Below are 23,192 nucleotides of genomic sequence, written 5' to 3'. Positions count from 1 at the left end.
TAGAGTAAGAAATGGCGTGAACGGTTATCTGGTTAGTCCCTAGCTTTCTAAACTTGGTTTTTGTTAACAGCATCATCTGAATTTTACTGAACGAACTATTACGTGGGATCTTGATATACAAAAAGGACACGTGTGTTGCTGCTTAGTAGGTGGAATGAGGAGCTGGGCCAGAGCTACATTTGCTCAGCGTCTGCACCGGGGCTCCGGAGGCCTGGGTCTCCGGGGAGCGTCCTCGGACACCTCCAGTCCATCCGGTGCAGCGATGGGGAAGCCCAGAGAAATGGCGTTAATGCAGCTGGGACTCTTGCAGCCAGGTTTCCAGGTCCCAGAGTAGTGGTGTCCTGACCCTTCTCGGCCTAAGTGCTGGCTGTCTTTCCTGTTCAGAAAGACATAAAGATGATGAAATGAAGTATCAGAAGAAGCAAACATTGCCAAAAGTGTCAGCTTAAAAAATAAGCCTCGTCAGCTCCGTTTCCATTCGGGAAAAATATTTTTTAATTTCTTTTAGATTCTTGTTCCTCTCTCCTCCTTGCCCTGATTGTTTCCTCGGCTTTTCTTTAGTTGGGTATTTTCTGTTTTTGTTTTTGTTTTTGACATACTGGAATACACCAGTTTCAGGAACCGTCACCTTAATTGTATTTTACCATACTCTGGAAAGTTTCTCTTTTCTGATCTTGCCTTATAAGAAAATGCCCCAAAATAAATGATACTAGATTACTTAAAATATAAGAATTTTCTATTCTTATCTTTGTAAATAAGAACTAAACACTTTAAAAATTTGTTAGTAATGATACTGAATAAACATGTTCTATTCTTTTAAAACTCAATAACTATGTCAGATTATATAGTATATTTTTTGTTCCTAATCTCGTTAAATGATTTTAAATTGGAAAAGTATTTAATAAAAAAGATGTTAATATGTATATGTGTAAATTCTCATTCCAAGAAAACTAGGACTTCATAATTTTCTATCAGTTTCACATTTTTTTAGGAGAAAGTAAAGCTGATGGCCCTTTAAGTTCTTTTTGTTTGTTTGTTTTTTAAATTTTTTAAAATATTTCTTTATCTTTGAGAGACAGGGAGACAGAGCATGAGCAGGGGAGGGGCAGAGAGACACACACACAGAATCCGAAGCAGGCTCCAGGCTCTGAGCTCTCAGCACAGAGCCCAATGCGGGGCTCGAACTCCTGAGCCGTCAGATCATGACCTGAGCCGAAGTCGGCCACTTAACCAACTGAGCCACCCAGGCACCCCTTTAAGTTCTTTTTGTAAGGAGAGTTTAAAAACAAATACAGAATACTACTAATTGCCTTATACAGTCAGTAATCCTTTTACCCAAGGAGTTTACATGCTAAAATTGATTTCCTTGATGTATCCCCATAAACACTTAAGAGATAGGAAGTTTTTGAGGAGAGAGAAAAAGCTGTCTTTATGATACTTGGGCATAAATATAAAACAGGTGAGACTGTGATAGAATGAACTTGAAAAGATTGACATCCATTCTTTCAACAATATTTGAGCCTCTACTATTTTCTCAACAGCTTGGTGGATACTAATAGTGAAAACAGGATGAGGGAAGATACCAGGGTCAGCCAGACCTGAATGGAATGAATAGGCAGAAACAAGGAAAAGTGAGAGAATATGTAGAAGTATCCTTTCAGAGGTCTAAAAGACAGTCCGAAATACAAAATGTTAATTTTCCACTTTGTTTACAGGCACGCATGTAGGGAATACCGGATTCACAAAGAACTGGATCATCCCAGAATAGTTAAGCTGTATGATTACTTTTCACTGGACACTGACTCGTAAGTACCGTGCCATTTTAGCTTAGCAGTTGATACTGTTTTCTTCCAGTGTGTTGACTACTCATGAAATAGAGCTTAAATCTGGGTCAAGAAAATACTCTCTGAGGGAACCAAGTGCATTTATTTATGGGCAGGTGATCCTGTGTGAATTCATGTTTGGGCCAAATACGTCTCTTAGCCACAGTACTTGTATAGTTGTGTTTAACAGTAAGCTTGGGTTGGGGAGGAATAGGGCTAATATGTAGTATTTGACAATTTCTGTGATAATACATTTCTCAACAGGTTCAGTTTCAAGGTACTAACTTAAAAAATAGAACAGCTTTATTGCTTTATTGAGATATTATTTAAATGCCATATAGTTCACCCACTTAAAGTATACAGTTCAAGGCCTTTAGTATATTCACAGATCTGCAGTCATTGCCATAGTCATTTTTAGAACATTTTCACTACCTCACAAAGAAACCCCATACCTTTTGCTATTACCCCCTTATTCTTCTATCCCACTCCCAGCCCTAAGAAGCCACTAGTCTTTTTTTTTTGGTCGTCTCTATAGATTTCCTAGTCTGGACTTGTATATGAATCACTCATGTAGTATATGGAGTTTTATGACTGGCTTCTTTCATTTGACATGATGTTTTTTCAAGATTCCTTATTGTAGCGTGTATCAGTACTTCATTCCTTTTCCTGACCAAATATACTCCATTGTATGAATATACCACCTTTTGTTTGTCCTTGCATCCTACCAGTGGCTAATAACCAGCTCATAAAATTCCTGAAAATTTAACTATCAGCTCTTGGTAACTGTCACAAGTTGGTGGCCAGCTGCCTCTGACGTGCACCAGTGAGTGTGGACTGTACGAGAGAGCCTCTGCCCCACCCTGGAGATTCTGATGAACGGTGACGGGTCTTTTTTAAAGAAGTACCAACAATGTGATTTATCATAGAATGGGAATGAACGTGGCACAAATGAAGGCATACCCCAGTGCTGCCTGAGACAGCATAGCCTCACAGGCCTGTAGTTAGAGCTGGAAGGGATCTCAGTGCATCTTTCTCATTGTATAGATGGAAGTTTGAGGACCAGAAAAGTGAAATGACTTGCCTAAGATCTTTAATTCCCTAGGCATTGTTGTATTTCATTACTGGGTATAGGTAAGCTCTGTCACCTCAGGGTTTACCCAGGAGCTTAGGAATATTTCAGCATCTGGAAACATTTTCTCTGTAGGCGTCTGAACTTCAGAGTCAGGAGAACAGGGTCTAGCCAGCAGGTATTCCTCTTAGCCTTCCAGGGTGAGTCTAGGCACTCGGGCCTGTTCCAAACAGTAGCTGTCTCAGAGACTGCTATGCCAAGAACCACCCCACATTTAGAAATGTTTCCCAAACGGCAGACCTTCATTCCCTTTGGAAACATGTATTATCCCTTTTTCCATCTGCCCAGAGATGTCCCCTTTCCAGAAGTGTGGCCCTTGAACCAGGCAGTCAGTGTGTGTTTAGCGTGGATGGAGTTTAGAAGAATATCTAGTTAGAGAACAGGTCTCTAAGGTTGATTAAATCCTTTGAGTATTAGGTAGACCACTGGCCCTCCCCCCATAACAAAACCCCCCACCCCAATAACAAAAAAAATAAAAAATAAGGAGAATGACTTGGATTATCTGCAGTTTCAAATTGTATATATACTTTGAACTAATTTGAGAAATTGATTTAGATGTGTGCTGTTCTTGAGTTGTTTATTTTGTTTTTCCTGTTGTGTGTGATGACTTTTAGACATCATTTTAGAAAATATTCTGAGAGTTGTTTGGGTGTTAAAGTGACATTTTAAGCTTGTACTTGGATCAAAGAATACATCCAATAAACATGAGACTCTGTATCTCAGATCAGAGAATACATAAATTTTTGATATTCATTCTCAAATAGGGTGCTAGCGTGCCCTAGTATGCTTCATCAGAAACATAAACTGTTCAGTTCGGGGACCCGGCAGGACTGTGTATGTCCACCTTTCACTGCGGTGCTTTTTCCCGGAGGCCGTGGTGCTTGGCCTGAGCCTGTTTGCTCTCCGGTCTGCTTCTCCCCCATCCCCTGTTCTGCATCTTCGGGAAGTTGACCCCTGTAGGCTGTTCTACCAGGCTCCTGTGACAGTTGTTCAGCTGGGCTCAGCCACCGGGGAGACTGAGTTGGTGGTGGGTAGAGACACTCTTCCCTCTCCCCGCTGTGATTGCCTTCTCTCTTGGTGACCCTGGGTTCACGTTGCACCATCTCCGCCCTCTGGCCCCAGGGTGCTAATGGCTTCCTGTTCTGGATGATCTCTGGGGTGCCTCCTGGCCAGTTCATCCTCTCAGCTCTTCCATCATCCGTGTGATCAGTTCCCTGAATTAAAACCTCTCTGTTTTAAATGCTCAGGTGGTTTTTATTTCCTGACTAGACCCTGAGTGATACAACCATATTGTCACAGCTTAGGGTAGTTTAAAAGGTCTTCTCTCAGGAATACTCAAACAATTCAGGAAGCCTTATTACTTCAGTTTATAATTGCCTTGGAAGATAAACACATGACCCTTCATGCCACAAATGATATGTAGTTTTAAATTTGGGTCTATGATGAATTGATACAGTGAAGGAAAAAACTCACACTATGAAGTAGCACATTTGTTAGAACCACGGATACTGTACTTGTAAAAGTTCTCTTACTTCTTGTGGTTAGCAAACAGCAATTATATTCAGTATTGTGCCAAACTGTCAGGAGATATGACATGAATCCAGTTCTTGGGACCTGGGCAAACCCTAGATTCTTTTTCACTGTCAGCACTTAGGGTCATTTGAAATGTTCACATTGAGAATTGTATACTTGAGCACAGTATGCTTGTAGGACTGAAGCACGGTGTGGGAGTGTGTAGGAGACCCCTCTGAAAAGATACGTAGCTTAAATACATTATAGTTCTTGTCAGCGTTCTTGCAGTCTAGATTTAAGAGGAGGTATGTGCAGGTGCCTTGTAGCACAACAGATTCCAGTGTGGAGCGTAAGAAGGCTCTTCACCGGGAGAGAAAGCAGTTTCCTTCCTGGGCAACCACTCAGGTAGCTAATACTGAATAAAGAATAGAAGAATACCTTAAGGAACAAAGAAGTACAGAGCAAGAAGCTAATTGCCTGAAGTTTTTACTGGGGCTGGTTTAGTTAGTCTTGATCTGCTTGCTGTTTCCCACAGTCAAATGTTGGTTTATTTGTCTTTAGGTTTTGTACAGTATTAGAGTACTGTGAGGGAAATGATCTGGACTTCTACCTGAAACAGCACAAATTAATGTCGGAGAAAGAGGCCCGATCCATTATCATGCAGATTGTGAATGCTTTAAAGTACTTAAATGAAATAAAACCTCCCATCATACACTATGACCTCAAACCAGGTATGTCTGATTTTTAGGTGACAGTATTGATGGCTTTTCTCTGGTCTTATAAGTGACTTCTAACTTGATAAAGTTGGAGAATGTGGCAGGAGCCTAGGAGGCCTAGTAATGTCTGGCTTTGCCTGGGTAGGCGTGGGAATGAAAGAGGCCTGGCCACATAGTGCTGGGTTTGAGAGGGTGAGTCGGATGAAATGCTCTGGAGAAACAGTGCCCTTGTCTGTAGAGCCAGGGGCAGGTCACCACGTCAGCCCGATTTAGCAAGAATTGCTCTGGGCAAGCTCCGTATCACACTACATAGTAGTCCTCTCCTCGATGAAAGTGCCTCCAAATTAATGACTTATTTTGCAGGTGTGCCTCCCATTTCATTAAATTCGAACAGTTTTACATCTTTTTGTATGGTTACTGTCAAATTTCAGTAGTCCTCAGCAAACAGTAGAGGGCAGTTAGAATTTTTACCTCTTTTTTTTTTTTTTTTTTTTTACAGTTAACTTTTTAAAATGTTTTTATTTATTTCTGAGAGAGAGAGAGAGAGAGAGAGAGAGAGACAGCATGAGCAGGGGAGGGTCAGAGAGAGAGGGAGACACAGAATCTGAAACAGGCTCCAGGCTCTGAGCTTGCTGTCAGCACTGAGCCCGATGCGGGGCTCGAACCCACGAACCATGAGATCATGACCTGAGCTGAAGTCAGATGCTTAACCGACTGAGCCACCCAGGTGCCCCCTCTTTTTTTTTTTTTTTTAAACATTTCATTATTTTTGAGATAGAGAATATGAGTGGGGAAGGGGCAGAGAGAGCGACACAGGCTCCAGGTTCCGAGCTGTCAGCACAGAGCCCAATGTGGGGCTCGAATCCACAAACGGTGAGATCATGACCTGAGCTGAAGTCAGACGCTTAACGGACTGAACCACCCAGGCGCCCCACCTTGGTTTTTTTTTTTTTTTTTGTCGTCGTCCCCGGCTGTGTTTTAGAAGTCTGCATATGTTCCCTGTAGACCACTGGAACCAGTTTGGCTTGGATGTTGGGAAGATGGTTCCCGTTTACCTCCTGGTGGGCACAGTTGTTAACTCTGCTTTCCTCTACTGGTAGCTACATATTAAATCTCACTATTCACTATTCTTTAACGTTCTAATACAATTCAAATGACAAAATTCATTGCAATGAAGTGATTTTTAAAAACGATGGCCACTGTGTGATTGGGTTTTTTTCCATTACTGAATCCAATACATTTTCTCATCATAGGAACTGTAGGTGGCACTGTGGTATTAGCTTTGATTCCCTTGTATGGGTTTTTGGGTTTTTTTTCTTTTTTTGGTCCTGAAACTGCTGTTCTAAATAGAGTGGTTTAGAGATTGTTACTGAAAGTTCAGATGAAACTTTCCCACCATTTCTGACCAGCCGTCCAAGTGATATTTTATTTTGGCGAGTTACTATTTTTTTTCCACTGCTCATAGTGGTGGTTTTGGCACATCTAGCAGGTGATTCTTGGAAAATGGAAGTTTGCAGCCAGACACTGAGGACTCTCCTCCAGCATCCAGAGTCCAGATCATTTTATTCCAGGAATTTAGATGTTTGCTATTATGTGCAAGAGTTTGAGTTCAGTTGTCCCCTTCTTGTCTGTTTTACCTTGAACTTTTCTCTTACTTAGTAAGTCTCTTTTTATTCATGAAGATTTTCATCTTTTTAGGTAATATTCTTTTAGTAAATGGTACAGCATGTGGAGAGATAAAAATCACAGATTTTGGTCTTTCCAAGATCATGGATGATGATAGCTACAATTCAGTGGATGGCATGGAGCTAACGTCACAAGGTGCTGGTACTTATTGGTAGGTATCCGGGAGATCTGCCAGGTTGGCTGGTGGAGATATGGCTGTGCTATACTGAAATGTTGGTAATTAATAATTAATGTCTACGTTCTGTCTTAGGCAAAATGCAGTTAACCAAAGTAGATTTTCCTCCCCAAACATTACTGCCTTTTCAGCAGTTTGACTCCCTGTGCTTACATTAATTTGTCTTAATTTTTCTTTCTTTTCTTGACAACCATTGAGAGAGAATATGTATGGCCAGGTGTTGGAGTTGTATGTTTCTTCCCAGGGCTGGCCCTATGCAATAGGGAGAGAACAAGGTTGCTCATGTGTATTTAAAGAATGGCCCTACATTTTTTTTTTTTTCAGTACAAATGCAGGTCTCTTCTTATGGGTTAATGGGATAAAGGATTCATTTCTAGAGTTGCCTATGGATGAGGCACTGTTAAGAACTAAAGAGATACGAAGATCAATATGTAAAGTAACCCCAGCGTCCTTTGAAATCTAAACAGGAAAAAAGTGAACACATTTGCCAAGAAATTTATCCATATCCATCAGCCATGTTCTAAAAGGTTTTGAGCCACATTTCTTCCCATCTGTTGTCACTCATCTCCCCACCACCACCCTACCCCAGCTAGCTCTACCTGCTTGTTCCATGACCTCTCCTATTTCTGCCTCCTTTTGACAGCAAGAACTGTAAAAGATACCTGCAGCCCAAGCATTTCACTTTGTGATTGTAAAGGTGTGTTAACAGAGCTTCCTTTTTACTTCTGACTTGGTAACAGAAAGCTGCCTATTGGACATTTGATTCCAAACATAGAGAAAGCCTCCAACTACACTGAGGTTGGAGTGGGTGGGTGGGAGGGGTCACACATGCTATTAAACCCCAGGGTCAGTTGGTCAGATCACTTATCTTTGAGACTGGAGGGCCCTGGGCTTTGGCAGAATACTGACTGCCTGGGAATGAGGGCGTTGATTGGAAGCAGACAGAGAAGGGAGAGAATATCGTTCACAACCCGTGAGATGTAGAGTTGAGAATCCATCAAAGCCTGAGAAAAACATCATGTGTACAAAATTTCTACTCTTCATTGCTCCTTATTTTTTGTGGAGATGGTACCTATAGTGAAAATCAGTCCCTAAATTAAAACTTTGAGATTCTAGGTTTAAAATAGAAGCTACATTTTACAGTGTTTATTTACTATGGTGGTTATTGTGGGTTAGTGTCCCTGTCACTAAATGGCACAAAAATATCTGTTGTTGGAAATTCTGGAAACAGGTCTCTACCTCTGCTATATAAATTCACTGGAAGTTAGATTTTAGCTTTTTTGTTTGGTAGCTTGTTCTTTTTAAAAAGACCAGCCTTTTTGTGTTAAATTCGTTTTCTCATTGCTACCTATTGCTGTATTTGCTATGCTATAAAAATTCAATGGTTGGAATTTAAATAATGATTAGCGATGTTTGGGATTTGCTTCAGAGTAATCCGTTGGCAGGGAGAGGGGTGTATCTGAACAAAGATTGGACCCATGTTGATAATTATTGAAGCTCAGTGATAGTTACTTGGGGGTTCATTTTACTCTTCATTCTACTTTATTTTTGGAGGTTATTTTCATAAAAAGTGAGGTAGAAACGGGGCTGCTGAGAAATTTAATTCTATGGGTTCCTATGAAGGTTTAAAAAATATCCATATTGGTAGAAGCACTGTCATAATCACACTCCTCATATGTCATCCTCTTATGATGTCCTAGGGGATAGATACAAACAGGATGGGAAGACATAACAAATTCTAGGCAACTGTTTGCAGTGTTTTGGTAGTTGCACTGTTTGGTAGAATTCTTCTACATTGAATATTACTTTTAACTCAAACTCACAATCCTGAGATCAACACATGCTCCACTGACCGAGCCAGCCAGGTGCCCTCAGTACTACCTGTAAATAAATGACCTATAGATTAGGCCTTGAGAATCATGTTTCTGTAGGACAATTTTATCGTGACAGAATATGCAACTATGTTTTTAAACACAATTTCGTGCAGTATGATAGAACGGTCCTCTACTCTCTCCCGACGTCCTTCATAGGGAATTAGAGTGCTTATTATTTTCACTATTATTTGGGTGAAAAACTAGTTTATTTCTTCATTTATACATGGGGAGACTGAGACCTAGAAAGCTACTTTTCCAGACTGGTACTGTCAAGCAGCAATCACTATCTTTTTTTTTTTTTTTTTTAAATCAGTGTCTTTTGTTCTCTGAGTATTTGGCTAAATTATTACTCATCATTTGGACCAGTTCAACAACTTCTGTCCTTCCCTACCACCTCCACAAGAGTTTATAAATACATTAAAATGATCATTATGGAATCAAGGTTCTATTTGTTATTTATGCAAAGTCATATTTAAATTATGTATGTTAAAGAATCAAGAACCATGAAAAGTCAGGTTCAGGGAGGTTTTAGTGACATTTGGAAGAGCTGTTCTTTGTATTCTTTTTCCTATATTCTTATTACTTTGCTTCTTTCCTCACTTCATGAGTTCAATGTGTGTTTTGGCTAACAGTCTTCATTGTGAAATAATAATGTAGGTCAGTGGTCTTAATCATCCCCAAATGTCTGTTAAAAATAAATAAATATAAAACAAGAACGTAAGACTAAACTTCTTTAAAAAAAGAAAAGAAAAAAGTCCATCATGGAGCATTTTCTGTCCCGACTCTTGTGGCCCCTTTCAAGTTGTAAGTTTAGATTTTTATACTGGAAGCACAGCAGGGTCTAAAATAAAGAATTTTTCACAGAATTGATTTTGTCAGCATGAAATCTGCAGAAATCAATCTGTTATCTTCAGAATGCTGCCTTCCAGCTGGGCCATAGCTAAGACCCCAGGCAATGAGTGGAAGCATATTTGTTTGGTTTTCTAAATGCCAAGAGGCACTTACCTTCCACACCATACAATTTGGTGTGGTTGGCTGCGCAGCTAGTCTTTTTCCGAGGCCAGGAGTGGGTGGGGAAGGAAGGAATTCAGATGAGGATTGAGTTGTGCTAACTACTAGTTTGGTGGGGTTTTCTCCCCTATTTGTTAGTCCTTAGGAAGCCCCTGATCACCTTTCAAGTGGGCAACACAAAATACCCTTTGATAACTTGGACTGTAATACCACGACTTACTATATATTGTACTTATTCCCAGTCCAGATTTTACAAAGAGGCAACCATATGAAGGCAGCCACTCAGAGATTTATACTGGGTTCTGAATTCATTTGGACTTTTATTATTTTTAAAAAATGTTTACGTTTGAGAGAGAGCGAGAGCATGTGCACAAGCAGGGGAGGGACAGGGAGGGAGAGGGGGGGGGGATCTAAAGTGGGCTCTGTGCTGACAGCAGAGTCTTATGCAGGGCTCAAACCCACGAACCACGAGATCATGATCTGAGCTAAAGTTGAACGCCTAACCAACTGAGCCACCCAGGCAACCCCTCCTTTGGACTTTTGAAAGAGTTGTTTTAGACAGTCGTCTTTCTCAGCCAGCATGAAAGCAAACCCACACCACTTCGAATTCTGTTTTGATGTTTGTTGCTGCAGCTCTCATAAAAGGGAATGCACTTCTTTTGTGTTCCCCCTCCTTTTTGGAACTTGTTGAATGACACTTCTATTAGGCACAGCCCTGGGAAAGATGCTGTGGTGGGTGAAACAGGGGCCAGGGGAAGAATATTTGCCTCTCTCAGTGAACTGAGAAGTATATTTAAGGCTTTTAGGACATGCTCCCTCCTTAAGTTACAGAGTTCTCACTGACTTTCCCCAGCAAGGCCCAAGTTGCTTTTTCATCTAAATTCCAGTTAAAATTCAGATATTTTTATTTCCCATAAGGTCTTCTACTTTGCCTTTTTGTATCTGTCTTAGATTTATACAGTCATTTTATTTTCCTTTTGTCCCAGGTATTTACCACCAGAGTGTTTTGTGGTTGGGAAAGAGCCACCAAAGATCTCAAATAAAGTTGATGTCTGGTCAGTGGGTGTGATCTTCTACCAGTGTCTTTATGGAAGGAAGGTAAGGAAGGTCAGATGTGGTGGTTTGATGTCCGGCTTGGGTGGTACATGTACATACTGGCATGGTGTCGGTTATTCTCTCAGAATTAACCGTTTGGGTATACGGAGCTTTCGGTTATAGTTCGAGGAAAATACAGACAATAATAACAGCTTTATGCATAAGCAGAACTTTTCAACAGAGTACCTAATGAATTCTGCTGGGCTATTGAAAAACGTGCACTTTTGCCGTTTTCAATTAGATCCAGGATCTGGTTTGATTCTGATAATATGTGCAAGGAATTATATGATCTAGTTTATTTCAAGTATACAGATGTCCCAGGAGGCATTCTTCAGAAGACTGAAACTTGAATTATCTATAGGGCTCTTGATTCCCAGCCACCTCAGTAGTTAAGCTATTGTTAATAAAAGCCTGCTTTCTATCTTCTGTACTGGGGAAGTGTAGTGTTAGAAAGTATTCACTGTCTGTTACCTTTGGATCAAGGTGATAGGTCATTTGGACATATAATAACCTAGGTAGTGACTATACCTAATGAAGTGTTCACATTTACGTTTTCCTTATGAGCACGCTCCCTTAGCATAAACACACATCCCAGGATCCAGGGCATGTATAGTTGTATTTTTGCTGTCAGTGTGTTACAAGTAATCAAAGTTTGTAGGTGTTTCCAACAGTGTAGGTTGTGGGTATAAGCCATTTAGGAGTTCTCCAGCTCCTTCGGAGTTGTTTGTTACAATCCCCAGACCAAGCTCTTAATTCAGACTTCAGCTTCCTTTTTAACTTTTCCTTGGTCTTTGTTTCTTTTTGTTTGTTTGTTTTTAATGTTTTATTTATGTTTGGGGGGGGTGGGGCAGAGTGTGAGTGAGGGAGGGGCAGAGAGAGAGGGAAACACAGAATCTGAAGCAGGCTCCAGGCTCTGAGCTGTCAGTACAGAGGCTGACATGGGGCTCAAACTCAGAAGTTGAGATCCTGACCTGAGCTGAAGTCGCTTTTGACTGAGCCACCCAGGCACCCCTTGGTCTTTGTTTCTTTATCTTACCCTTTCTAATACGGGGAAATTTCAGAACCAGTAGTGGTTAATTATTATTATTACTATTATTTTAAGGTCTTGTTTTTAAGTAACCCCTACACCCAGTGTGGGGCTCAAACTTATGGCCCCAAGATCAAGAGTCACATGCTCCACTGACTGTGCCAGCCAGGCACCCCCAGTGGGAGTTTATTATTATTTATACTGTCTGATATTGAGGAAGTACTGCTGATAATATTGGTAGAGGTTGTGTAGAAAGAATTGTTTGTGATCTCTTAGTGGAAACATTGTAGAAATGACACCAAACTTGAACTTATATTTTAAGACTATTTGAAAATGGCATATTGGGGAGTGGCAGACATAAGAGCTCCTTAAGCCTACAGGTGTCACTCAGGGCAGAGAGTTTGCTGGTTCCTCCTAGAATGTGTTTTGTTGTCAGCAAAGCTTGGCAGAGGTATTATGATATGGCAGCTGCTGCCAGCTCTGCCTTGACCTCCATGTTGGAGTTCAGTGAGCATGTTTCTTAAGGTCCCACCCTCTCCACCCTTTACCTATAAAAAGAGAGTTAGAGGAGACTATCTCCCAAGTTCTTTCTAGCAATTCTCATCAAAGCATATTTTCTCCTTTCCCTTCACTATGGTTTTGGATTGTGCTCTCTTTAATTTTAACCACAGGCCCATCTCTGTTTGTTATGTTTTTATCTGATAGCCTTTTGGCCACAACCAGTCCCAGCAAGACATTCTACAAGAAAATACTATTCTTAAAGCTACTGAAGTGCAGTTCCCGCCAAAGCCAGTAGTAACACCTGAAGCAAAGGTAAGTTTTGACCCACTGACCAGCAGGAAATAACTGTTGCTTTCTGGATTATCAGTACAAAATTCAGGAGCCATTAAAAGCCTTCTCCCCCTTCTAAATACGTATTATTTCAATCCCTTATCCTGTTCATCTGCTCTCCTACAACAGATCCTTACTGAGTGCCTGTTGAGTACTAGACACTGTCCTAGGTCATAGAGAGTGAATGGTGAGTGTGTAGCAATGAAATACAGACAAGGTCCTGCCTAATAGGAGTTTCCGTTTCACCAGGTGAGACAATAACTAACAACGGATCCATCTCAGATGGTGATAGGTGTTATGAAGAAAAAGAAAGGAAGGTACAGGGGTGTAGGGGCAGGAACCCCATTTTTGATGGCATGGTCAGGGAAGGCTTCAGTGGTGAGGTGACGTTTTGAGCCGTCCTGAATAATGTGAAAGTGGGAGCCATGTGTAGAATTGGGAGAAGAATATTCCCCCCCCCATTAAGTTTATTTATTAAAAAGTTTTTTTTGAGTTTATAAGTTTTTTGAGTTTATTTATTTTGAGAGACAGAGCAGAGGAAGGACAGAGAGAGGGAGAGAGAGAATGCCAGGAACACTCCATGCTGTCAGCACAGAGCCCCATGCAGTGCTCAAACTCACAAACTGTGAGATCATGACCTGAGCTGAAACCAAGAGTTAGATGCTCAACCAACTGAGCCAACCAGGCTCCCCAAAGTTTATTTTTGAGAGAGAGCGCACGAGTGCGAGCAGGAGAGGGGCAGAGAGAGGGGCAGAGAGAATCCCAGGCAGGCTCCATGATGTCAGCGCAGGGTCCAACTTGGGCCCAATCCCACGAACTGTGAGATCATGACCTGAGCTAAAATCAAGAATGGGTCATTTAACTGACTGAGCCACCCAGGTGCTGGGGGAGAAGAATATTCTAAGCAGAGAAGTATGGGAAGCTCATCAGATCCACAGAGCAGGCGGGACAGGCAGGGGAGAGGCTCAGGGCAGATCGTAGACCGAGATGGGAGGCACATGAAGGTTTTACTCAAGGCAGCAGTGTGATCTGATGGCTGATTCAAAAGCCTGCCTTGGCGCCTGTGAGGAAAGAAAGTTTAAGGCGGAAGGAATTTGTTTGACCAGTTAAGTATCGTATCCAACCCAAGGTAACCCATTTAACTCAAGTTACCATGTCACAAATCTCACTAAGAAGGTTTCATTCTTAAAAAGGCCAAGGATTATTAAGTTTATTTCTGTGACTGTGTTTTTATCTTCCAAATACTTTAATCAGGCAGCTACCTACAGGTATTTTTTATTTTGGAAAACCAGGATTGTTGTAATACTTCTGTGTTTTATTGATTAAACATGGAAAAAAATACATTTTCTGTTTTAGGTTGTATTTTTTTTAAGTAGGCTCCACACCCAGTGCCAAGCCCAACTCAGGGCTTGAACTCAGCAACCCTGAGATCAAGACCTGAGCTGAGATCAAGAGTCAGACGCTTAACCGACTGAGCAACCCAGGCATCCCTGGATTTTTTTAATAGACTTTGTTAGACTTTATTTTTTAAATCAGTTTTAGATTCATAGCATCGTTGAGCAGGAAGTGGAGCGTTCCCCTGTACTTCTGTCCCTACACACGCACTGCTTCCCCCACTGCCAGCATCGCCCACTACGGTGGGACGTTTGATACAGTCGATGGACCTGCAGTGGGACATTATGATCGCCTGAATGTAAAGTGTGATCTTTGAGTGATAATGACATTTTAGATTCTAAGTTTATCCTGAGAGAGAGCGAGCAAGTGCATATGAGCGGGGGAAGGGCAGAGAGAGGGAGAAAGAGAGCATGGAGTCTGACGTGGGGCTTGAACTCACGAACCACAAGATCATGACCTGAGCTTTATCAAGAGTCAGATGCCCAACCGAGCCACCCAGCACCACTAAATTAGGATTCTGAATGAAACCCCACTCAGAGTATAATTCTCTGTCTGCGGGACTCTTGGGGACACAAGTCCTGTGCACGTTTTCCTTTACTGCTTAAGGTGTGTCCCTCATCATTTGCTTGATCGTGTTTTAGGGAAGATTGAGATACACAGGGGAAGCATTTACCAATCTGTGACACATTGGAGTGTTAGTGTCTCCTCACCCTGCCCATGGCAGTGGTTTGTCATTACAGTTTTCACTTCCTCAGGACGTGGCGAGTTGATACGAGACCCTGGTTTGTACACACAGGACCGTCAGGTTAGATGTGCCTGTGTAAACCGGCCAAGGCAGAGAGAGTGATTTTTGTGTTGGTCTTTGTGCCTTGGGGGCAGAGGTGTCTAGAGACCAGGTCAAGCTCTGTTCCCACTCAGGAAGGAATGGCTCGGCCGCCTTCTTTGGGGAAGGAGCCTGTGGCCACAGAGGTGCTGCTGCCCGTGTGTCTCCTTGCCTGGTTCTCTGCGGGCGAGCCCCGTGATTTCCAGGAAAGGCCCCGAGCCCCTTCTCCTTGGAGGGCGTTCGCTCTGGGCCTGGGCCCTGCCAGCTGCTGCAGAGCCTCAGGGTTCCCTCTGGGAGCGACAGGATTATCTGCCTCAGGCTTCTTCAAGAAACTTTCCTTTCAGGCGTTTATTCGACGATGCTTGGCCTACCGAAAGGAGGACCGCATCGATGTCCAGCAGCTGGCCTGTGACCCCTACTTGCTGCCTCACATCCGAAAATCGGTCTCCACGAGTAGCCCTGCTGGAGCTGCTATTGCATCGACCTCGGGGGCGTCCAATAACAGTTCTTCGAATTGAGACCCACTCCTAGGCCGCAAACTGTTCAACACACACAGAGTGGACAAATGGCATTCAGCAGCGGGTTTGGAACATAGCGAATCCGAATGGATCTCATGAAACCTGTACCAGGTGCTTTTATTTTCTTGCTTTTTTCCCATCCATAGAGCATGACAGCATCGATTCTCATTGAGGAGAAGCCTTGGGCAGCTCTGGCCAGGCCTCGTAGGAAAAGGCCCCGCCCGAGGTTCCGGCGTCAACGGCCACTACGTGTGGCTGCTCTGAGTGAGGAAAAAATGAAAAAGAAAAACTGGTTCCATGTACTGTGAACTTGAAAACATGCAGACTCAGGGGGGTCCCTGATGCAGTGCTTCAGATGAAGAATGTGGACTTGAAAATACAGACTGGGCTAGTCCAGTGTCTATATTTAAACTTGTTCTTTTCTTTTAATAAAGTTTAGGTAACATCTCCTGAAAAGCTTGTAGCACAAAGGCTCAGCTGGGGATGGTGTTTGACTTCGGAGGAAAAAAGTTGCTATTGCCCGTTAAAGGCACTAGAGTTAGTGTTTTATCCCTAAATAATTTCAATTTTTAAAAACATGCAGCCTCCCTCCCCCCTTTTTTATTTTTGAAAGAATACATTCGGTCATAAAGTGAAACCCGTATTAGCAAGTACGTGGCACTGTTCATTCCAGTCAGATGCAGCTTTCTCCTCCGTCTGGTCCCGTTTGCAACTGCTTCTCTCATCTCAGTAGGGAAAACGTCGAATGGCAGGACTGAGATGTGTGGGGCTTTGCCACTGGACAAAGAACGAGGTTGGAAGCCCACAGCTTGGGAGTCTCTAGGTTTTCAACTATTTCTTCACAATTTGAACACTTGACGGTTGTCCCTTTTAATTTATTTGAAGTGCTATTTTTTTAAATAAAGGTTCATCTGTCCATGCAGTCCTCTTTTGGATTCTCTGAATGTAGTAACTATCAAAAAACTGTTCCAGAGGTAGGCAGAAAATGGGCCAGGGAGCCAAGTGCTCCAGGGATCAGGAGGTCCGACCCAGGAGGGCTACCTGCCGTCTCTGTGTGCTTGCTTAAATGGTGTACCTTTCCTGTTAACCCCGATATTAAAACTTGATCAGCTCATAAGCTTTCCTCTGTTAGATCTTTTGGCAGGAAACAACCTCCCAACCCTCTAAATTTTGTGGGTGTGTGCTGATGTGTGTGTCTGTGTGCGCATGTGCACACATGCTTTGTCTAACTCACCTTAACAGATTGATCAAGTGGAGTTAAAAATAATTGCAGGGAGATAGGTATTTTGAATATGAACATTCTTTTGGAACTCCTGGCTTTTGTTTTTACGTTTGGTTGTTTCTGAGATGTGTGATCAGCTGAAGATGGAGCTGAAACGGGAGATGGGTGGCCCCACCGTGCCCTTGAAACAGCAGAGCACTTGACAGTAGAGAGGGGAGGAGGCCAGAGCCTGAGCATGTGGTAGCCAGCTTGGAATGTTTCTGACATATGTGGCAAGAGGGCTCAGCCAGGAATATTTAAAGATGCAGCATTCAGGCATGCGAGAGCCCAGGGCAGGGCGGGGCAGTCAGGAAGGGGAGAGAGTGCTCAGATCACTCTAGTCTGCCTTTCTCGTGTGAAAAATGGCACTGGTGACACTTTGGCTGGGACCTTTGTTGGTTTTGTGGACCTGCTCTGCCCTAGTGTCCCCAGTCCCAGGAGATCTTCGGGGAAGAAGAGGAGGTAACCCCAGCTGCAGAGACGTTTGTGGGTAGATACAGTCTGCGGAACCGAACGGAAGGGAGTCAGCCCAGGAGCCCTCGGTGCTCCCCGCTTTCCATTTTATCATCGCAAGTGTCTATGCACGAGGTGTACGTGTGATCTGTGTCTGTGTGTGTGTGTGTGTAGTGCCTTCTTTTAACCATTACTTTCAAGCTGTTAAGCAGAGAGTCCCTCCAGGGTCTCAGAGGTTGAGCACGACCCTACAAACCCTGAGGGGATGGGTGTCCGCGTACGTGAAGAGACGGAGGAGTCGAGACTTACTCAGAGCCTTACGTTCTCTTCTTTTGTCTTCTTCTTCTCATGCAGTGATCTTGCAAGACCTTTGTTTTTAAGGTTGAAAGAATGCCATTTCTTTAAGCCTTCCCTCTAACTTCCTGCCTCCTTCCCACGCTCCACAGTGAAGCTATAGGACTTTATCTGTCGATCTGCCTTTTCTCCCCTCGCCCTGAAGAAGATATATGCTGTCTCTCCTTGCTTCCCTTGGGTCTAGGGCCTGGTTGGAGCTGACTGGGCTCGCTTGAGTCTGGGCAAGGCCTCTTTCCACTGCATGGACTAGCCCCAGAGAACGTGCGGAATGCTGACTTTTTCTAGACTTTTAAGTAGCCGGTGAAATCACTAAGCGGGGTTCTTCCATGACATTTTGTTAATATGGGTTTCACTTTTTCCGAGGATAATCCCTTATTGCCACAGTTGATTTACTTTAAACAATGACAAAAAAAAAATGTGTATTAATTTGTAATTAAACCCAGCCAGACTGTTTTGGACTTTCCCAACTTGGGGGGTGGGATGGGGAGGATATTAAAATAAGTTTTAAGAAGTGAATCTCCCAGCCTCTTGATTTTACTTAGTTCTTCAGCTTCAAACAGGGCTGTTTAGCATTTAGGGGGTGGGTAGGCAGGGGAGTCCTGCAGCTGACCAAGTCCCAGTGGACATCGCAGGCATGATCGCCATGTGTTGATTCATATAACACCTTTTGTACCTCCAGTGTGCCAGTAGCTAATGCTTGTTGGTGGGAATACAGCAGTGAACAGGATAGGGAAAACTTAGCCATCAGCTTGCAGTCCATGGGGGAAGGGTCTGGGCTCCAGGAAGGGAAGGAATACAGGGCTCTTGATGGGAATGAATTGGGCTCCAACTTATCCATCGGGAGATGGGCAGCTTTTTATGGAGCCTTGCTGCTGAGAGCGAGATGCACCCCACTGGTGTGGCTGACCCACACGTACCTGCTGTCGGCCTCTTTCCCCCAGTGCTGTGAGGACAGGTTTTCCTCCAGGTGAGAAGATTAGCAGTCAAGGAGCTCTTGGTTTCCTAATTTAGAAAATAATTCTCTCTAAACACAGTCACCTTCTAGAATGCTAGAGCTAGAAGAATCTTCAGGTCCAGCTCCTCGCTTCTAAGAAGGCTAAGTTTACAACTAGCTTGGCCCACCTTGGGGAGTTTTGCTTTCTGGGAATCTCTATCCCTCCCCCCTCGCACTTACTCATCATTCTACTTGCCCAAGCTGGCTCAGTCTGTAATTAAAATCAGCCCCGGGGTAAATGGGGGAGAGACGTGATCACAACGCTAGTTGAGGTATGGAAAAATCTCTGCTCCCTAAAATTACCTGTTCTGTTTTAATTTCTTAAGGCAAAATCACCTAGGTTAAGATCGTGGGCTTTAGAAATAGGTCTGGTTCAGATCCGACTTCTGCAAGCTTCAGGGAGAGCTCCTTGCATGGTTGTGAAGAATAGAATAGGGTATATAAAGCTCCTGGCATGCAAGAGGGGAGTCAAAAAGTGTGGTTTACGGAAAGATCACAGGATCCAGTAAGTAAGATTGCTGGGCCTGAGACCCCCAAGTTTGCTGGTAGAGAGACTTCCAAGGTGGTCAGGAGGTCCTCCTGCCTTGGGTAAGTGATGCAGACCTTTGGCTTGAGATTTCCTTTTAAACCTCTGTAGGTTCAGTCGGCAGTCTTCTCTTACCCCGGGTCCAAGACGGCTTCTAGCGGAATATGGGAGGAACAGCTAATAGGCCGGTGGGTCCCCAGGCCAGCAGCATCAGCATCACCTGCAACCTGTTAGAAATTCCCATTCTCAGCACCTCCCCACCCCCAGTCTGCCTCCCAGATGGCTAGAGCACTGAGGGTCACAAGTCCTGCTGACCTTCCTGTCCGTTGCAGCAATAAGGATGGGGCCATTGGAGAGGGTGGCTCTGTCCAAAACTCACCCACCTAGAAGACAGAGATGACTTTTATTGTCTGTGTTAGGGATAAAATCTGTCTCTTGCTCTGGGCTGTTCTAGGACCAGTGTGACACACACATACGCTCCTTTTTCGGGAGCCCCAGTTGTGGCCAGACAGCACCTCCCTTATGCTGGTGCCTTGGTACCTAACAGTACTTTCTGGAATCATTCACTCCTTTGTGCAAAGCTTCTCACCCTTGGCCTTCTCTTAAAAATGTAACAACTCACCAGTACCTTATCATGAATTAATTTAGCACTTTTTCTTTTACCTGTGGGGTCCAGGGCTGCAGGAAAGGGCTGCGGCCTGGGTCAGGCTTAGGAATCCAGCCTGGTACTCTGGATCATGGGTGAGAAGAGCCTGGGATTGCAGCTCTTTGGAAGGAGTGGCGGTGGAGAGAGCAGAGAGGTTGCAGGGAGAAGAGGGTTAAGGAGGGAGTGGTTAGGGACTCTGGCTGCTGCGGAGCTCTTCAGGTGGGTTGGGGGAACCTGCCAGAGGGATGTAGTGGGAGGAAATACAAGAGCCCTATTGTGCTGGGGTTGCTCAGCAGGGGCCCGAGACAGGCTGGAGTCAGCAAAAGGGTGGGGTGGGGGGGGCACTGGACCGGACATCCCCACTGTGGGTACCAAGGGGTCAGAGAGCAGCTGGCTGACAGATTCGGCTCCACCCACCTCAGGCCATGGGTTTCACCTCCCAGTCTGGAGGGAAGAGCCTGGCTGGGGACCAAGGGTCACCTTTGCCCTCAGTAGCCTCTGGGCACCTGCAGCTGTGGGGCGCAGTGCACTGGGACCGTGTAGGGAAGCTTCCACTGTGTCGCCTCACAGCCTAGGTGTAAACAAGGTAGGAGTAAGCATCTCCCTTATTTTGCAGATGAGGAAACTGAGTCCCAGAGAGATTTGGTAAATGGTAGTAGGTCTAGCAAAATTGAATGGGGAGGGACTATAAACCTGAAAATTTTGTGGGGTGGAGTCTCTGAGTGCCTTTCTTGGGGAGACCGCTATGGGTGGAGGCTGTTCCCAGCTGGAAGCTATCTTGCCCTAACCTAGGGTTCCATGCTCCCAGACTCCTGCACTGCCGGCCTGAGAAGTCGAGCTGGAGGCCCATCTGGCCTGAGCATCAGCTCTGCCTCTGTGGTCCTAAGTCAGAACCAAATTTAGGTAGGGCAGCTGAGGGCACGGCTTCACAGAACATTTGTTCTTCAGGTTCCCTGCGTATTCTGATCATGCCATCTCTATAGATGAGGAAATGGAAAATCCTGCCCCACTCCAGCCCTGGCCAACTGCTGTCTTCCTGCTCCTTGGTGTCCTAATGGACAGGCAGGAATGGCCCCTCTGCCTTGGCACCCCCAAGTTGCTGTAAGGCTTGGAGTGGATGGGAGATGTGAAGTTGTTTTTGGCAACTGAAGAAGTCAAAGGGTGTTGCTAGATGCTGGCTCTATGTTACAGGGGCCCCTAGAGAGAGGTTTGCAGGATGTAGAAGGTCCCCCAGTGAGGGCCTTGGCCCTGTTCTAGAAGGAACCTGTTCTAGAGCCAGACCTGAGCTCTTCAGCCTGGCTCCATGCCCTGAAAGAAGGGCATGCCTCTGGGAAGCATCAAAAGGAAGGCCTTTCCTACAGATTCATTTCAGGAGTCTTTATACCTGCAGACCCTTTTCAGAACACTGTTCCCAATGTTAACACTAACCCTGCTCCTCGTCCCGCGTTAGCTAGACACAACTGTATCCACAACAGCGGGAGCGCCCCGAGTGAGGACTGCACTCAGGTTACAACTCGAGGCTTGCTGCATGTGTAGGCCCAGTGCCACACTCCGAGCTCCAGTTGCCAGTTGTATAAGCTTCCAGCATCTACTCTAAACAGTTTATAATATACTGGGTTAAGCTCTGTGGGAGGTAAAAAAGGTACATCAGACCCAGCTCCTGCTTTAAGGAAGGTTATAATTTAAAAGTTAAATGTAATAAAGCTGGGAGCCGGTAAATTCTTTAAGCACAAGATGGGGTCCCTGAGGAGTGGGGACATGAAGCGGAGATGGGCTTTGAAAGCTGGCCGAAATTAAAGAGAGTGAGAAGGGGTGGGTGTTTGCTGCGAAGGGTCCTTCACACTTTTTGTGCTCTTCCCGTACAGCATGTTTGGCCCTCCAACACCCTGCCCCATACTTCCTCACACCTCCAGGCCTTTGCAAATGCTGCTCACCTGCCTTGGCTGCCTGACCAACTCTGAAAATTCGGCTCTGCATCACCTGAGGCCTGCCCGCATGACTCCTCATCATATGAGGCCTGGACTCTCATATCGCCTTATACACCTTTCCCTTAACTTGCCTTGCTGTGTGTGTTTGTTTGGCACCAGGAGAACTGGGCCCTTCGTAAGCCTAGGGCCTGCTCAGAAGGATTAAGTCGTTATGGACTCAAGTCTGCACAGGTGGTGGTGAGAAAGACCTCAGATGTGAGACGGAGGAGGAAGTTGGGCAGGTCACGGAGTGGAGTGAGCAGATCGGAGCTGGGCTGGGCCAGCCAGGGAGCTGAAGTAGCTGGTCTCAGGTCCTCAACAGCAATGTTTAAAAAAAAAAAATCTCCGTGCCTAACATGGGGCTCAAACCCATGAGCATGAGATCAAGAGTTGCATGTTCTACTGACTGAGCCAGCCAGGTACCCCAAATATTTTTAAAAACTTGATGGCAAAGCACAGTAAGGAGCACTTAGCATCTCAACCCAGTACATATTTCACAGAACAAAAATTGCTCAACATGCAGTATACTCTGATACTTACTGTTTCACTTCATTTTTAAAATGCTGGTTACCACCCGCTGGGGCCCCGTCCACTTACTGCTGTGTCACTCAGGACTCTGGAAGGTCTGGCTATCCTCTAGGAGCCGGGTGGGATGGCAGGCCAGCTGGATGCAGCCGCCTGGCTCCTGTTCTCGCCAGGGGCTCTGTTCCAGCAGGGGTTTAGGATGGGTCAGGGGAGGTTCTGTGTCTGCAAAGCCACCTCCCACCCTGTTTTGCCTCCAGGCCAGAATCCGCAAGAGTCACAGGAAGCTGTTGGCCAAGACCGGGCCCAGCCTTGCTTTGGAAGGTCAAGTACTGAGACTAGAAAAAACCTCCTACTTGTCCTCCCTGAGTTGAGGAGAGGGAGGCAGGGACCAGGGGACCGCATCAGATGACCTCCTGAAGAGGCAGGTGCAGAAGCAGCCAGCCCAGCCAATGCTGTGGACCAGCTGGGCCTCGGCTCCTGCCTCAGCCCCGCCCTCGGGGCACGGACAGGCTCAGAGGGACTGCAGCTCCAGGCTGGGAGCGGCCCCTGAGAGCAGACAGGATGTGGCGTCCTTCCCCTAAGCCCTGGCACCAGCTGGATAGGGCAGTAGAGGGTTCTGGAAACTACACTCCATCCAACTGCAGCTGGTTCTTCCGCTCAGCTCTGCCGTCCCCACCTCCTTTGGCGCCTCAAGCCAACCTCTGCTCCTCTCTGAACCCCCACTGGCCAGCTTGATCCTGACAAGTGGAGACAGGAGCCAGCGAGGATCCTGGAGACGATGGATTTGTGGTCCCTACTGCGGCCCACAACCTGGGCTCGGCTCGGCCCACCTGCTCTGAACTTACTCCAAG

At 44.9% G+C, this 23,192-nt stretch overlaps 1 protein-coding gene and 1 long non-coding RNA gene across 3 annotated transcripts in view; one reads left to right on the top strand and one right to left on the bottom strand.

The window, feature by feature from the left end:
• Positions 1-18,199, top strand: part of TLK2 (tousled like kinase 2) — a 121,278-nt gene extending 103,079 nt beyond the window's left edge. For both annotated transcript variants that reach the window (XM_039250656.1, XM_039250655.1), the window contains 6 exons: positions 1,716-1,805; positions 5,026-5,195; positions 6,879-7,017; positions 10,913-11,024; positions 12,754-12,861; positions 15,442-18,199. In XM_039250656.1, coding sequence (XP_039106587.1) covers positions 1,716-1,805; positions 5,026-5,195; positions 6,879-7,017; positions 10,913-11,024; positions 12,754-12,861; positions 15,442-15,615 — 793 coding nt within the window. In that variant the 3' untranslated portion in view covers positions 15,616-18,199. The remainder of the gene's footprint in view (positions 1-1,715; positions 1,806-5,025; positions 5,196-6,878; positions 7,018-10,912; positions 11,025-12,753; positions 12,862-15,441) is intronic.
• Positions 18,200-18,971: 772 nt separating this feature from the next.
• Positions 18,972-22,504, bottom strand: LOC120244257. The gene is made up of 3 exons (XR_005531517.1): positions 22,414-22,504; positions 19,519-19,586; positions 18,972-19,430 (listed from the first exon to the last, which is right to left on the bottom strand). It is a non-coding gene; the product is annotated as an uncharacterized LOC120244257 (long non-coding RNA).
• Between the last annotated feature and the right edge of the window lie 688 nt (positions 22,505-23,192).

This window comes from Hyaena hyaena, unplaced genomic scaffold (genome assembly GCF_003009895.1).
Source record: "Hyaena hyaena isolate Hyena2069 unplaced genomic scaffold, ASM300989v1 scaffold_378, whole genome shotgun sequence".
NCBI classification, from domain to species: domain Eukaryota; kingdom Metazoa; phylum Chordata; class Mammalia; order Carnivora; family Hyaenidae; genus Hyaena; species Hyaena hyaena.
The sequence above is the reverse complement of the archived record's forward strand: the minus strand, read 5'-3'. Positions and strand labels throughout refer to the sequence as shown.